General features: G+C 48.5%; 1 protein-coding gene across 1 annotated transcript in view; it reads left to right on the top strand.

Moving 5' to 3' along the window:
- SPTLC1 (serine palmitoyltransferase long chain base subunit 1) overlaps nt 1-15,625 on the top strand; it is a 43,643-nt gene that overhangs the window by 21,978 nt on the left and 6,040 nt on the right. Inside the window, exons 7-12 of the mRNA XM_039241512.1 lie at nt 1,523-1,652; nt 3,791-3,880; nt 9,081-9,188; nt 10,959-11,054; nt 11,397-11,493; nt 12,550-12,604. Of these exons, the coding sequence (XP_039097443.1) occupies nt 1,523-1,652; nt 3,791-3,880; nt 9,081-9,188; nt 10,959-11,054; nt 11,397-11,493; nt 12,550-12,604 (576 nt within the window). The remainder of the gene's footprint in view (nt 1-1,522; nt 1,653-3,790; nt 3,881-9,080; nt 9,189-10,958; nt 11,055-11,396; nt 11,494-12,549; nt 12,605-15,625) is intronic.

The following is a 15,625-nucleotide window of genomic DNA, read 5'->3' on the forward strand; positions in this document are numbered from 1 at the left end:
CCCCCCAGTCTGCTGCTGACCCCTCACCCCCCAGTCTGCTGCTGAGCCCCCCACTGCACTCTTTCTGTAGGTTCCTGTGTTTCTCAGTTCTGTCTGGTGTCCCCACAGGACTCTGTCTCCTCTTTCCTTGCTGAGCTTTCTGTTTTTCAGTTGTTCCAGCATGTTCGTAGTGCTCATTGAGTGTTTTTATCCTGACTGTCCTAAAATCATTATCTGACCTCTGTCATCTCCGGATTAGCATTTGTTGATTATTTTGTTCTGTTTCGTATCTTCTGGTTCTTGGTGCGGCAAGTGATATTTTAAACCAGGACAATTTCATATTATGTTCTAGCTCATTCTTTATTTAAACCGTATGTTTTAACGGGCTTTTTTTTCCATCAGTCTTCAGAAGTGGCAGGGGGTCACTGCTGCCTCATCACCGCTGGGTACAAGTTCAGGGTCCCCGTTCTGCCTCCATGAACGCCACGGCAGGGACATTCGCATTTCCGCTGGTGTTGGTGAGAGTGCTGCTTTCCCTCCACCTTGGACACGGGCCCACCGCAGGGCCCCCACCCAGTCTCACTTGTTACCCCCTCGCAGGGATAAAAGTCCTGGCTCCCTTTTCCGATACCACCATGGTCCTTGTTGGGGGGCCTTTTAACTGTGCGAGGGTCAGAGTCTCGGGGCCCAGCTTTGCTGTGGTTGGACTGCACTCATCTCCAGGCCACCCTCTGTCCTGCCCCTTTGGCTGCAGAGCAGGCTCTGTGAACACTTTCCGCCCGTGGCCCTGACACTTGCAGGAACCAGGTCATCAGTTCCAGGTCAGTGGGGTCCCCAAGGCTCCTGTTGTGTCATTCTCAGGTCTGCAGCCCGTCTGCCATCTCTCTCCACCTTCCATAGTCTCCTTGTGTTTGTTTTCTGTGCAATATCCAGGGTGGGGGCTATACTTGGAAACATAGGGAAGATAGGAGTGTCCCATCCTGGCGGAAGAAGTGTTGTATATATTTTTAAGTAGCATGCCTTAATTTTAAAAACGCTTCCCTCCTTGATTAACTCTGTTTAGAAGATCTTACTGAGGTTTAATCTGCAGGACCCAGAGTTCTGCCCTGAGCAGCATAGAGTCCACAATCCAGTATTACTTGTCACGGCGAAGTAACGGCAGAGTCTGTGCCAGTCAAACCAGAGGCGCCACTGAGGTGGGAGGGTGGGGCGTGTCAGATCACCAGGCTTTCCTGTGTTTGTCAGAAAGAGAAAATTGCTGAGTAAACTGACATGCTGCCCACAGTCAGCTGCACGCCAGTTCCAGGGAGGTGAAAGGGGGGCCAGAGTGCGCTTCATGGAGTAGAGTCAGCATGGCATTTCTGGGAGAAGCACTTGTGGGGCGGAGCACGGACAGCCGCGCGTCGGTGGCCACTGTGTTCTGTTGAGTGGCCGTGCTCAGGCTAACGGGCGGACGGTGGTCAGCTCACAGAGCAGGCTCTCCTTTTCCGAGAATGGTGACAGGGCTGTTAAACCCCACGTCGTGTCTCTCTCTTCCTTGCAGGGACAGAGCTGCGTGCTTTGCTATTCAGAAAGGATTACAGGCGTCACGTAGTGACATTCAGTTGTTTAACCATAACGATGTGGCAGACCTGGAGCGACTACTAAAAGAACAAGAGATCGAAGATCAAAAGGTACGATTGTTTGGAAGAAAATGACACCGTTCTTTTGTGCTCTGTAACCAGCTAAATTATATACGAGATTGTAATTCATCATGAAACCTTGCCCGCGGATTGCATTTGGATATGAAGTGAGGGCATTCTTGCTTATTAAATGTACTTCGTGTTAGAGAGCGGTCTGATTGTAATTGCCTCATCATTGCCGTAATTATAGCTGGCAGATGTGGGGAGAGGCAATCCAGGCAGCTTTCTAAAAGAGAGAGAGGGGGGCTCAGTCGGTTGAGCATCCAGCTTCGGCTCAGGTCATGATGTCACGGTTGTGGGTTCGAGCCCCGCATGGGGCTCTGTGCTAACAACTCAGAGCCTGGAGCTGCTTCAGATTCTGTGTCTCCCTCTCTCTCTCTGCCCCTCCCCTGCTCGTGCTCTGTCTCTCTCTGTCTCAAAAATAAATAAGCTGTTAAAAATAAATAAAAGAGAGAGAAACCACGTGCACTTGGCAGTGGGGGGGGCTCGCTCTCCACTCTGTAGAAATAACACCAGAACTCATTAGGGCGCAAGCGGGATGCACTTCATGAATTAAAAATAGATTTATATCAGGATAAATCATGTATCAGCTGGCGGGAAGAGACTGTGGCAGCAGATCCTCATTTATGAATTTATGAGCAAATTGACACTCTCTCTCCCTCCCACCCTTTGCCCTGGAGCTCCGAGCAGCTGCCCCTGTGGGAGCCGGCTACCCCAGCATGACTTCCTCCCACTCTGCAGCCTGTTTACACCTCCTCTTCCCAAGCACCTGCGTGTGCAGAGACCCCAGAGGGGCAGTGGATGGGAGCAGGCGGCTCCTTGGTGTTCTGGTCAGAGGGCAGCGCAGTGCAAGTGTGCTCAGGGCATCCCTGCTGGAGTTCCCACTTCCTTTCCCCCGACGGCGCGAGGCGGGGGGTGCTGTCGGTGGTTCTGCACTAAGAATTGTCATGTTTCCGCTGTGGCTTCTGAAATTTCCCTGAGGGCCCAGCTTGGGTGTTTGGGTTTCTGGTTGTCCATTAAAAGCTTAGAGGTGAGAAACGTTTGAGTAGGAAGACAGTGCCCCGTCCTACGGGTCTGTGTACTTTCCGCCCAGCACACCCGCTGTGTCTGCAGACCCACCCGGGAGCACTGGCCATCCTCGGGCCGCAGGAAGGTGCGTGTCCTTTGAAAGGGTGCCTCCACCACCACCTCACACATGCCTGGATGACAGCACAGTTGAGATTTACTTGACCCAGTAGTAAGGAAGGAAAGGATTTTATCTGCTTTTTGGTAGATGGAGAGCAGGGTTTGTCACTTCAGGTTTTGATCGTGGAAAATCTGAGGCACATTCAGAGGAAGCCCAGTAGTATAATGCAGCCCCTCCTCTCCCTGTTCTGTTACCAGCACCCTGTCATTCCTGTGTCACAGGAGCCCCTGCCGCTTCCCACCTCATCTCTGCGGTGGTGACTGCCTTCACCATTACAGTCCTTTCTAGGGTTTTTTCCCCACCTTTATTCATTTTTGAGAGAGCGTGAGCAGGGGAGGGTCAGAGAGAGAAGGAGACACAGAATCTGAAGCAGGCTCCAGGCTCTGAGCTGTCAGCACAGAGCCCCACGCAAGGCTTGAACTCGAGCTGTCAGCACAGAGCCCCACGCAGGGCTTGAACTCACGAACCTTGAGATTATGACTTGAGCTGAAGCTGGATGCTTAACTGAGCCAGCCAGGTGCCCCAGCTCCTTCTAGTTTAGGTGAATTTCATAGATATGGAAGCGAGCGGATCGTAGCCATACATTCTGACCAGTGAATAACCCAGGTAAGAGGGCTCCGTTGTGACCTAAAACATGCCATCTCCCCAGAAAGTTCCCTTGGGCCCCTTCTCAGTCATTCTCAGAGCATTTTCAGAGTGCCTAAGTTGTGTGCGTGCATGCGTGTGCGTGCGACCACCTAGCTCATGGTGTGAACTGGAAACCAGGAGAGAACGCACTGTTCTTCATCTCAGAGTAATAGGGTCTGAAGCCTCGGGCCTGAAATTCGCCTGGACTCTGTTTACTTGTTTGAGTAAACCTTGTCAGGGAGCTGCGCTAAGGAGCATCTAACACATCCTGCATTTACTGAAATTTAAAATGTCCTTTTTTTTTTTTTCTTTAAAGAACCCTCGCAAGGCCCGGGTCACACGGCGATTCATCGTAGTGGAAGGGCTGTACATGAACACAGGAACGATTTGTCCTCTCCCAGAGCTGGTGAGCAGCCACGTTTACTCCAGAGTTTAGCTGTCGGGCAGTTAGGCCTTTGTTTCTGAGCACTCGTGACGCCTCATGTCTGCATCGCCTTGCCTGGCAGGTCCCAGGAGCACGCTCAGACCGTACCGGGAAGCACATTAGCAGTGTGTGCCAGCCCTAAAGGGGAGTCAGGACTCGGCATTTTAAAACCAACTTTATTGAGGTGTAGTTGACATGCTAATAAAATACACTTACTGTCAGCACACAGTTTGATAAGTTTTGGCAGATTTATACACCCTCCTCACTGCTGCCGCGGTCAAGTTACAGAGCATTTCGATCTCTCCAGAAAGGTCACTCATGTTCCTTTGCACTCAGTTCCTCCAGCCCTGGCCCCAGACTACCATTGATCTACTCCCTGTTCTTGTAGTTTTGATTTTTGTGGAATTTCCTATAAATGAAATTATACAGTATGTGTTTTGTAAAGCACTTGCTTTTTTTTTTTTTTAATATTTATTTTTGAGAGAGAGGGAGAGAGAGTGAGCAGGAGAGGACCAGAGAGAGAGGGAGACACAGAATTGGAAGCAGGCTCCAGGCTCTGAGCTGTCAGCACAGAGCCCGACATGGGGCTCAAACCCACGAACCTCGAGATCATGACCTGAACCGAAGTCAGACACTCAACCAACTGAGCTGCCCAGGCGCCCCACTTCCCGTGTTTTGACAGTCCGTCTAGTTTGTAGCACATTTCAGCTCTTCATTCCGGGTTAATGCCGAGTAACAGCCCGTCGTGTGGACATGCTGCATCCTGTGTGTCTATTGGAGGTTTGGATTATTCTCGCTTTTTGACTGTTGTGATGAGTGCTCTTATGAACATTTGTGTACGAGTATTTATTTGAATCGCTGTTTTCAAGCCTTTTGTGTATATACCTAGCAGTGTAATTGCTGGATCAAACAGTAATTCTGTGTTTACCTTACTGAGGAGCTGCCACGCTGTCTGCCCTGGCGGCTGCAGCATTTTACCTCCGCGCTAGCAGTGGGGGAGGGCCCCAGTGTCTCCTCCCCCCCCCACTGAGTACGCATTTGCTTTCTCAGTTTTTCCATCCTAGTAAGTGTGAAGTACATGATTTTGATTTGCATTTCCCAAAAGACTAATGATGCTGAGCCTTTTTTCTTATGTTTGTTGACCATTTGTATATCTTTGCAGAAATTTTTTGCCCATTTTTATTTTTTGATATTTTTTTTAATGTTTATTTTTGAGAGAGAGAGAGCAAGTGAGGGAAGGGCAAAGAGAGAGGAAGACACAGAATCTGAAGCAGGCTCCAGGCTTGAGCTGTCATCACAGAGCCCAATGCAAGGCTCAAACTCACAACCTGTGAGATCATGACCTGAGCTGAAGTTGGACACTTAACTGACTGAGCCACCCAGGTGCCCCTTATTTTATTTATTTTTGAGAGAGAGACAGAGACAGAAAGAGAGACAGAGTGTGAGCAGAGAGAGAGAGGGAACACAGAATCTGAAGCAGGCTCCAGGCTCTGAGCTGTTGGCACAGAACCTGACTCAGGCTCGAAGTCACGAGCCGTGAGATCATGATCGTTTCTGGACTCTCAGGGCCATTCAGCTTGGCTGTATGTTTATCCTTATGCTGGTACCATGCTTTTCAGTTACTGCAGCTTTATGGTAAATCTTGAAGTCAAGACATGTGAATTCTCCAATTTTGTTCTTTTGTAAGATTGTTCTGGTTATTTGAGGTCCCTGGAGATTCCATATGAAGTTTAGCATCAACTTCTCCATTTTTATAAAAAAAAAAAAAAAAAGCCATTGAGATTTTGATAGCTGTAGAGATTTGATAGAGATTGAGATTTTGATACTGAATCAGGATTGCATTGAATCTGTTGATTGCTATGGAAAGTATTTCCATCTTACTGATACTGAGTCTTCAAATCCATGAACACAGGAGTATTTCCATTTATTTAGATCCTTTTTAATTTCTTTCAGCAATGTTTTGTGGTTTTCACCTTACAGGTCTTACATCTCTTTGGTTAAATTTATTCCTAAATATTTTATTCTTTTAGCTGCTATTATAAATGGGATGGGGGGGTTGTTCACTGATAGTTTGTAGAAATACAGTGATTTTGTGTTTTGATCTTATGTCATGGAACTTTTACTGAACTACTAGCTCAGATAGTATTTTTGTGGGTCTTCTTCTCTATATAAACTCCTATAATCTGTGAATAGAGGTGGTTTTACTTCTTCCTTTCCAATTTGGAGGTCTTGTCTTGTCTTTTTTTGCCTTATTGCTCTGGCTAGACCCTCCTATACGGTGTAGACTGGCGGGGAGAAGGGAAGATTCTCAGGGTGTACCACTGAGTATGATATTAGCTGTGGATTTTCCACAAATGCCCTTTCTCAGTTGAGGACGTTCCTTCCTCGTTCTGATTTGTTGAGTGTTTGATCCATGAGAGATTTGGATTTTGTCAGATGCTTTCTCTGAATCAGGTGATGGGTGGATCATGTGATTTTCCATCATCCTGTTAGTATGGTTGATTTTCCTATGTTGACCCACCCTTGAATTCAGCCACTGAAATTTGAATCTGTGCACCTGTCAATTGAATGAGGATTCAGAATAAGGATTACATATCTTGTTTTTAAAGTGTTTCACTGTTTCTTGAGGAAATCTAGATACATTCTAAATATCAGTGAAAGAGTTGTACTGATTTTCCTCTCCTTGTTTTTGTGAGTGTCAAAGACTGATAGAATAATATGGGGGAGATAGGCCAGAAGATTCCATAATTGCATACTTAGGGCTGTGATAGTAAAGCAGTACTGATGGACGGATACACAGTCTGAAGCCATGTAACAAAATACAAAGATTAAGGAGCTGGTCAAGTATATATTAGCAGTGAACATGTGAAGATTACAGGATTATGACTTTGGGATACCTGTTTGGTTTCACTGATTTGTCTATTTATGTATTAGTACTGGCCTAATAGTCTAAAAGATGTTCTAAAACATGACTTTTTAAAAATATTTACTTATTTTTGAGAGAGACAGCACAAGTAGGGGAGGGGCAGAGAGAGCGGGAGACATAGAATCTAAAGCAGGCTCCAGGCTCTGAGCTGTCAGCACAGAGCCTGATGAAGGCTCGAACCCAGAAACCATGAAATCATGACCTGAGCTGAAGTCAGATGCTCAATGGACTGAGCCACCCAGGTTCCCCCTGAAACGTGATTTTTAGAAATTATCTCATCCATATAATATCTCGTATGTAGTAATGGATGGAGAACAGTGTTGGAAAGGTATAATTCTCCCCAAATTAGCTTATTCATTGTTAGTAGAAATCCATCTAAATTTAGTGGTTGATAATCACTGTATTTTAAATCAGTTGTGGAACTGATCACATTCATGTCATTTAGGAGTAAATCCATTATACATTTGGGGGAGATGGCTGAGTGGCTCAGTCGGTTGAGTATCTGACTTCAGCTCAGGTCATGAGCTCACAGTTCGTGAGTTCCAGCCCCACATCGAGCTCTCTGCTGTCAGCACAGAGCCTGCTTCAGATCCTCTGTCCCCTTCTCTGTCTGGCCCTCCCTGCTCATGCTGTCTGTCTCTCAAAAATAAATTAAAAAAAAAAAAACATTTGGGAGAAAAGCTGTATACAAACATGTATACATTCAGCTTCCCGACATGTAGATGAAAAAGTAACCTGGAATGATTAGAAGAACATACAGATAAGGATGCATCTAAACCTTTCATGGGAAAGGACTTAACTTATAAGCCTGAAAGCAAAGAGGAAAAACTGATTGAAAAGCATATTAATGAAAAAATTTTTCTGAATTCAAAAAACAATGCCATGAATTCAAGTTAAAACATAGCACCACTGAGGGAACAATATGTACTTTTCCTCTGGAGTTTTGTGCTTAACAGACAATTACATGTCTGCGTTCAGTCCTACTGTTTCCGTACTTAAAAAGTGACATTATGCTGTCTATATTCTTGAGGTAAATTTAGAGCATCTAAGGTACAGTCTCTTGGGACGCCTTGGTGGCTCAGTTGGTTAAGCCTCAACTTCGGCTCAGGTCATGATCTATCTCATGGTTCATGGGTTCAGGCTCTGTGCTGACAGCTCGGAGCCTGGAACCTGCTTCGGATTCTGTGCCTCCCTCTCTCTCTCTGCCCCTCCCCTGCTCATGTTGTGTGTGTGTCTCTCTCTCAAAAATAAACATTGTAATAAAAAAATTTTAATAAATAGAGTACAGTCTCTTCGCCATCATGGCACATTTGACCCTTGAACAGCACAGACCCGCCTGCATTTGAAAATCCACATACCTTTTAACTACCCCAAAACTTAATACCCTACTGGAAGCCTGACCCATAACATAAACAGTTGATTAACACTCGCTTTGTATGTCATACGTATTACACACTGTATCCTTAAGGTAAGCTAGAGCAAAGAAAACGTTAAGAAAATCATAAGGAAGAGGAAGTACATTTACAATGCTGAGTTGTATTTATGGAGAGCACTCCACATCTAAGCAGACCTGCGCAAGGGCAGCTGTAGGCGTGAGAAGTGTGCGTTTGTGGCCACGTTCTGTGAACAGACCGCAGGCACTGAGCTGCCGAGCCCAGGACTGTGGCTCGTGGGCAAGTGCGGTCCGCCCTCTGCAAGCGGCTGGTCGTGGCATTTCCACCAGTTGCTCAGTACGTAACCTTGTGTATGTCTTCTGTTTAAGACGCCTTGGTTAACACGTTCTGTTGAGCCATTCGCGTTGAGCTCAGGGCCACCAACGGTGTAACTCACACCTGGACGAGGCTGGTCTAATGCACATGTTCCCTCCATGAGATGCCCCTCAGCCTTCGCCTCAGGTCGCCAGGCCGCCCTTCAGTGCTGCGCTCAGGCCGTCCTAACCCGAATCACAGGCGAAAAGACACAGCCATAAACAGACCCCCAAAGGACACGTGTTTCCAGTATGAGCGGAAGCAGGAGTCAGACGCAGCTGAGGACAGGCAGGTCAGGCAACTCCGTTTGTGCCGCTCTGCACTCCCGTCTCGTGTGTGGATTTGGGGTTTCAGGACCCATCGGCACGCAGGCAGATGCACAGCTACGGCCCCACCAGTGCTGGGGCTCGGACGTGCTTTTTCCTTCTAGGCAGAACTCTGTTGTGCTAGTTTCTTCTTGACGTGCTCGTCACCAGGACCGTAATGTTGTATTGTACTGACCACGCAGGTGAAGTTGAAGTACAAATACAAAGCAAGGATCTTCCTGGAGGAAAGCCTCTCGTTCGGAGTCCTGGGGGAGCATGGTCGAGGAGTCACCGAGCATTTCGGAATCAGCGTAAGTGCTCCCTCCCTGGGACGCAGCCCCATCCTGCCTGCCGTGGCCTGCGGGCCCAAGGCCGGCTCCTCGTCAGCGTGCAGGGTCGTGCCGGCCGGCTCTGTCCCTTCGCCGAGCCCACAGGGCACCAGGTCAGCCCGTCCGGGACCCGTCTCCCCTCAGAGCCTGTGAACTCACAGTGGCGCCTCCTAGAATTGTGATCTGTTTACTTGGTAGCATTTGATGTTGGCTTTCCATGTCTCTTCTCTAGAAACAGATAAACTTGCCTTCATGTTTTTCTTAAAATCAGTAACAGTTCCCTAAAGTAGTTCCTTAGAAAATACGGTGGGGGCAGTGAAAGGGCATTCTCTGTATGGGTGTTAGATGACCGTGACTTCTCTGTGGAGAGAGACCGTCAGAAACACTGCTGGCGGACACCTCGCAAGGCCTTGGGTCCCAGACAGCTGGAGGGAGTTGGTCACGTGTTCTTTTGAAATGAACCCCTGCCCCCCCCCCCCCCCCCCCCCCCCCCCCCCCCGCTGTATCACTGCTTTGTGCCCCTGGAGCCTCAGAGAGGGGCAGTGTCGGCCTGTCCCCTGTCCACAGAGCCTGCCTTCACCTGCCCCTGTGTGCTTGAGATGAGGGGAGCTTCTCTGCAAATCCTCTGTGTAAAAGCTTTCTGACCCCTGCTAAAGAGTTGAGCTACAGAACGTGAAGTCACCTGAGCTTATCTGCGTCTCCCTACTGACATGGGGCAGAGCGAGTATCACACAAGTTAGAGTGACAGACGTGCAGGGTATATGGACCTCATGTGGATCCTGATTCCAAATACTGCAGAAAACAAGCTTTGTGAGGCAGGTATTAGGACACTGGATATTTGACAATATTAAGAAATTTTTCATTTTATAGGTGTGATAATGGTTTCATGATTATGTTTTTGAAAGGTTCCATATCTTTTAGAAATGCACACTGAAATATAGATGAAACGCTCAGAACTTTTGGGATTTGCTCTAAAGAAATGATGAGGGCAGTAGGAGGCTGTACTTGGAAGATTGTCCCATGAGCTGGTAATTACTGGATCTGGTGATGAGAATTGTTGATTCTGTTCTCTCTACTTTTGTGTGTGTTTGAAATTTTTCATAATAAAAGGATTTTTTAAAAAGAGCTCACGGCATCCGTGAGTGACTTTGAACGGCTGCTGTGTGCCCAGGTGCACCCTGCTGCTGGGGCTGGAGCGGGAGGAGAGGGTCAGGGGAGCAGGGTCACCATCGAGAAGATGGTGGCGGCGACTCAGAAGCCCACATGGCACAGTGGGGTTTGCCCGCTGCCCGGTTTGGCGGTTCAGCGTGGCCGAAGAATCAGTTGCCATGATGTTTGGAAAACTTGCCTTTTCATTTCTGGAATGGTGAAAGGTAAATTGAATGTAGGAATAAAGTGTTCGAAGCTCTGATAGATGTGTTTGTATTTATCTCAAGTACCTTCTGGGGGCGAGGCCAGCTGGACCCTTGTTTAAGCAAGGAAATGACCTAATTTTGTACCTCAGAATGTTTGTAGTACTGAGCAGCTCTGGGTTTCATCTTGTAACTTCTTTCTGTCCTTCCACTGAGGATAAATTGCCAACACGCCCTTTCAGAGGCACACTCGAAGCATCCGTGCTTGTAACCCGCAGGTTTTTATGGCTTATCCTTCACTTGCACGGAGGTGGTGTGTTTGAACCGACATGTTGACATGAGCAGTGCTGCGGTTTTGTCTGCAGGTCTTTTAACTCCCACTGTCTTGCTTTTTTCGCAGATTGATGACATTGACCTTATCAGTGCCAACATGGAGAACTCCCTTGCTTCTATCGGAGGTTTCTGCTGTGGCAGATCTTTTGTGATTGACCATCAGGTGGGTTCTTTTCAGAAACAAAAGGCCCGCCTGGTTGTGTGAAGGAGTTGCTGAGCTATAACTTGCAGTCACACAGCTTCCTTCTGACCTGGCTTATCACAATTTTTATTTAAAAGTCTATTTGTCTGTAGAATCACTCAACATATTTACATTTAGAAAGTAGCTTCCTTTTAGAAAATGTCTTATCTTTGTTGTCTGTGTAAGTTTTATACATGCGTGGGTCTTCCCACCTTACCGTTTATACACACTGTTAACAGGTCTGCAGATTTGGTGCCTTGAGGTGTTTTAGCCAAAAAAAAAAAAAAGTGTACTCGTGTCTTTAGCTTGTTTGTTTCTTCTCAGCGACTCTCGGGCCAGGGGTACTGCTTTTCGGCCTCGCTGCCCCCATTGCTGGCCGCCGCCGCGATCGAGGCTCTCAACATCATGGAGGAGAACCCAGGTACGGCGTTGCGCACGCGGACGCAGGCATCACGGCCCACGCCAGCCAGGCTGCCGTGCTTTGCGAGCGATTCGCTGGAGGCGAGCATTCGCCAGCCAGACCTGTGCTGCAGGTGCTGCTGCTTGGCGGGTGTGGGGAGTGTGGGGAGGGCGTCCTCCCGCTCCCGGGGGCCAGCGTGGGGCCCCTCTCCCGTCCTGCAGCCGGAGCCCTGGAGCCCTGGAGCCCTGGAGCCAGGGCGGGCTGGGCGGGCGGGCTCCCAGGATGGGTGGGAAGCCAGGAGGATGCACTCGGGCCGTTGCGGTTCAGGGGGTAGGTGCAGGGGGCTGCGGGTGCTCCTATGTGCAGCTTACAGGTGACCCAGTTTTCCTTCAGCCTTTGACTCATTATTTGGTACTGAAGCCAAGTCCTGTTCGCCGACCGCTGAAGCTTCCTTATTAGGCCAAGTTGATTAAATTTCAAATGTGGCCTTAGGTTGGGATGGCACCCCTCACAAAGCCTGAAACAGAAAAGAAGAAGCAGGCCTTAACCTGGTATTTCTAAGTTTAGAGTTCTTTAAGTCTCTACATGTTTCACAGGGGTTTCAATTCAGAGAACCGGGGAGCGTGAGTGTTTGTGTGTGCACACTGACACATGCGTGTGTCGGAGGGCCTGGCACCCCTGCCTCTTCCTCACAGACTTCACCTGTGAGTGAGGTGCAAAGATCCAAGAGCAGATAGTACCCATTAGTATAGTGTCTGTCTTTTATCAAATTGTTAAGGGTCCAGAAATAAGCAATATATTTGTACCCTTTTATTCTTAGATTATATATAGACTCTGGCTGAGAGCAAGAGCCCTTGTTCTGTTGCAGGGAACCTCCCCCAGCTTGTGCTCAGAGAGGGTGACGCGGTGTGAGGGCTGGCATGCCGAGTCCGGGGCCTGGGCCTCTAGAGCCGCTGCTGTCGGGTGGGGGAGGGGGGTGCCACATTTTATGGTGATGAGCTTGAACTTTAAAAATATTCTTAGATTAGTAATATCGGGTCTTCCAAATATCCTATCAAGTGTATTTTTTTCATGCAGCTATTTTTTCACTGTTGAAGGAGAAGTGCAAACGAATTCATAAAGCGTTACAGGGGTAAGTTTAATACATTTCCAGTGAACTTAAAGTCTGTCTGCATCACGCATAAACAAGTAGTGACCGTTTCTGAATGTCACCTCTTTGGTTTTGAGTGTATTTAATACACTTGCGTCAGTTTGACTCACAGCTAAGAAACAAACTCAGTTCATTCAAATTTGTGTGTGGGCTTGAGACCAGAGCATCGTTTTGTCGTTGTTTTATTTCATTTTATTATGTTTTATGTTTTGAGAGAGCACGCACAAGCAGGGGGAGGGACAGAGAAAGAGGAGAGAGAGAGAATCCCAGGCAGGCTCCACGCTCAGCTGCAGAGCCCGATGTGGGCTCACAACAGTGAGATCATGACCTGGAGTGAAATGAAGAGTCGGACGTGAAACTGACCGAGCCACCCAGGTGCCCCGTTTGGTCGTTACTTTAATGAACCATGACTTTGCTGTTCCAAAAATGATACAAGCTGATTAATGTGACAGCAGTCCATAAGGGACAAAGATGAAGACAGCCACCAAACACGCTACAACCAGTAGTAAGTCAGGCCAGCATGGGACAGTCTCTCCGTGTCCGTACAGACAAGTGGCATCACTGTTTGCCATGTACTTAGGTGACAGTGGTTCGTGTGGTCCATAGTTTTTAGAAAATGATTGTTGTAGTTTAAATGCACGTAAGAAAAGCAAGTGAAATCGAAATGAACCATATGAGTGTCTGCTTGTGTTCGTCTTAACGACACGAGAGTTCTTTCAGGTGCCTCTGGCATTGAGAAAAAATTCAGGCTGGTGACGCCTTCAGGCAGATTTCTGATCTTATAGAAAATGATCTCCGTTGCCCAGGTACTTCCTTTTGTCTTTCCTAAGGTGGAGACTTGTCTTTTCAGTCCTGAAAGTCCCACCTGTTGCCAGATATGGGAACTGGAAGCTTCCCTATAAGGAAAGGACGGGGACTAAATGAGCAGATCACAGCTGTTCGGGTGGAGTACGGGCAGAAACAGCTACAGCTCTGGGTGTGTCTGCACGATGGTGGCCACAGCTCCTGCATGATTCATGGCTGGGGCGCGCGTGCTGTCTCCGGCCGCGCAGGTCCGTGAGACGTGAATATGCCGGCGCGGCAGGGCGCATGCGGCCGCGGCCCCCTCCGGGACGCCCGCCTCACTGCCTCCCTTCTGCCGCTGGTGGGACGTGCTCAGCCTGTGAGCCCGGCCGTCCTTCCCTTCCCAGTCTCTCCCCTCCCCAGTCCCCAAGCCCCCAGGCCCCCGGCTACACCGCACCCAGTGTTGGCAGAGAGCCCGGCCTCAGGCTGCCGCTCGGACCTCCGCAGCCTCCCTCCCAGATCTGCACACGGGCTTCCACCCCGCGCCTCCCGGCTGTGACTGGGTTAGCATTTGAGTCCACTCTGTCCTCTCTCCTCTTAACTGCCTCTTTCCCGTGAGCCCGCCTCAGTGGCCACCGCCGGCTGGTGGCCAGTCTGCTCTGGGGTTTGTACTTTGTCCTCGTCACCTGATCTCCAGCAGTCTAACTTCTTATTCCAGACACTGTTTCACTCTGTGTGAGGTGATATATGTAAAAGTCCTGTTATCTGCAGTAATGATTCTCACCTCCTCCCGAATTCTTACACACCTTAGTTCTTTTTCTTCTTTCATTGCACTGCCCTCGGTCGCTAACACGGTGTTGACGTCTTCTGTGATAGCAGTCATAGGCCTCTTCTGTCGTTCCCAATGTAAACGCATTCCTTCGTTAAGTAGGAAACACCAGGGCACCTGGGTAGCTTGGTTGGTTGAGCATCTAACTCTTGATTTCAGCTCAGGTCATGATCTCACGGTTCGTGAGATTGAGCCCTGCGTGGGGCTCCGGGCTGACAGCCAGCAGCCTGCTTGGGATTCTCTCTCCCTCTCTGCCCCTCCCCCACTTGTGTGTGCATGCATACACTCTCTCAGTTTTTTTTTTTTCAAGTATGAAACAGCGTGCTATAGGTTTTTTGTAGGTGGTATTTATCAAATTATTCCTAGATTTGGAGACTTTTAAAAAAAAATCATAGATTTGGCTCACACTGAATTACACCATTAGAATTGTCCCTATTAAACCATGCTTGCGTTCTGGAGTAAACCCCTGCTTGGTTACGATGTCGTCTTCCGCCTGTGCTGCAGCCTGGGTTATTGACAGATCCTAGCAGGACACAGTAGTTCAAGGAAAGGAGACCCAGGGTACTGGTCCTGGTTGGTGCTTGGAAAGCCCGGTGAGGTGAGCTCCTGGCACCTCCCGTGACACGTGGCTCACGGTCATCGTTCATGTTGAGTCCTCAGCGTGTTTAAGGAATCACAGGTACTAGAAGTGCTTCTTGCGCTCATTAGATTCTGAGGGAAAAGTAGCTCTTTCTGAGGGAAATTGGGTAAATGAAGGCAATTTAAAATGTGTGGCTCAATTTCAAATAGTCACATGTCCCCATTTATAGTCTAGGGGGTGGGTCCAAAATCAGACTATTATTATTACAGGACAAACACGGGCTTCAGATGCACCTGACGTGCAGTTCTCATGAGACCTGTAATCGTCACTTGAAAATAGAGGATTTCACCCCTGCAGAAATCTCTCTCCCTCCCTGAGAAGCTGCAGATGTCTGTGCTATTAATCCTAAGAAAGAGGAAAATAATCATAAACCAAGTAAAACTTAACAGTAAACACGCAGATAAGAAAGGAACTTTATAATCTGAACATACTACCGCTGGCCAAAATGCAGTGTCTTTAACGTCAGAAATCGTCCCTGTCATTTATGAGAGGCAGGATAGAGGACTGAGACCATGAGCCAGGAGACATCATCAGCCGTAGTAACTCGTGAAGGAAGCAGAGTAACAGGTGGTGCGTGTGGACGCCTCCCCAGAGGAGTGACTTGGGACGGAGGCCCCCGGAGGCAATCCTGTGGCAGGGGCCCGGCTGTCTGGCCAGCAGTGGGTGACGGGGCTAGGGGCAGATGAGGAGAGGTCTGAGGGCCAGGCCCAGGGGCCAGCAGAGCAGGGCAGGCAGGGACGCGGGGGCAGGG

This window comes from Hyaena hyaena, unplaced genomic scaffold (assembly GCF_003009895.1).
Source record: "Hyaena hyaena isolate Hyena2069 unplaced genomic scaffold, ASM300989v1 scaffold_194, whole genome shotgun sequence".
NCBI classification, from domain to species: Eukaryota; Metazoa; Chordata; class Mammalia; order Carnivora; family Hyaenidae; genus Hyaena; species Hyaena hyaena.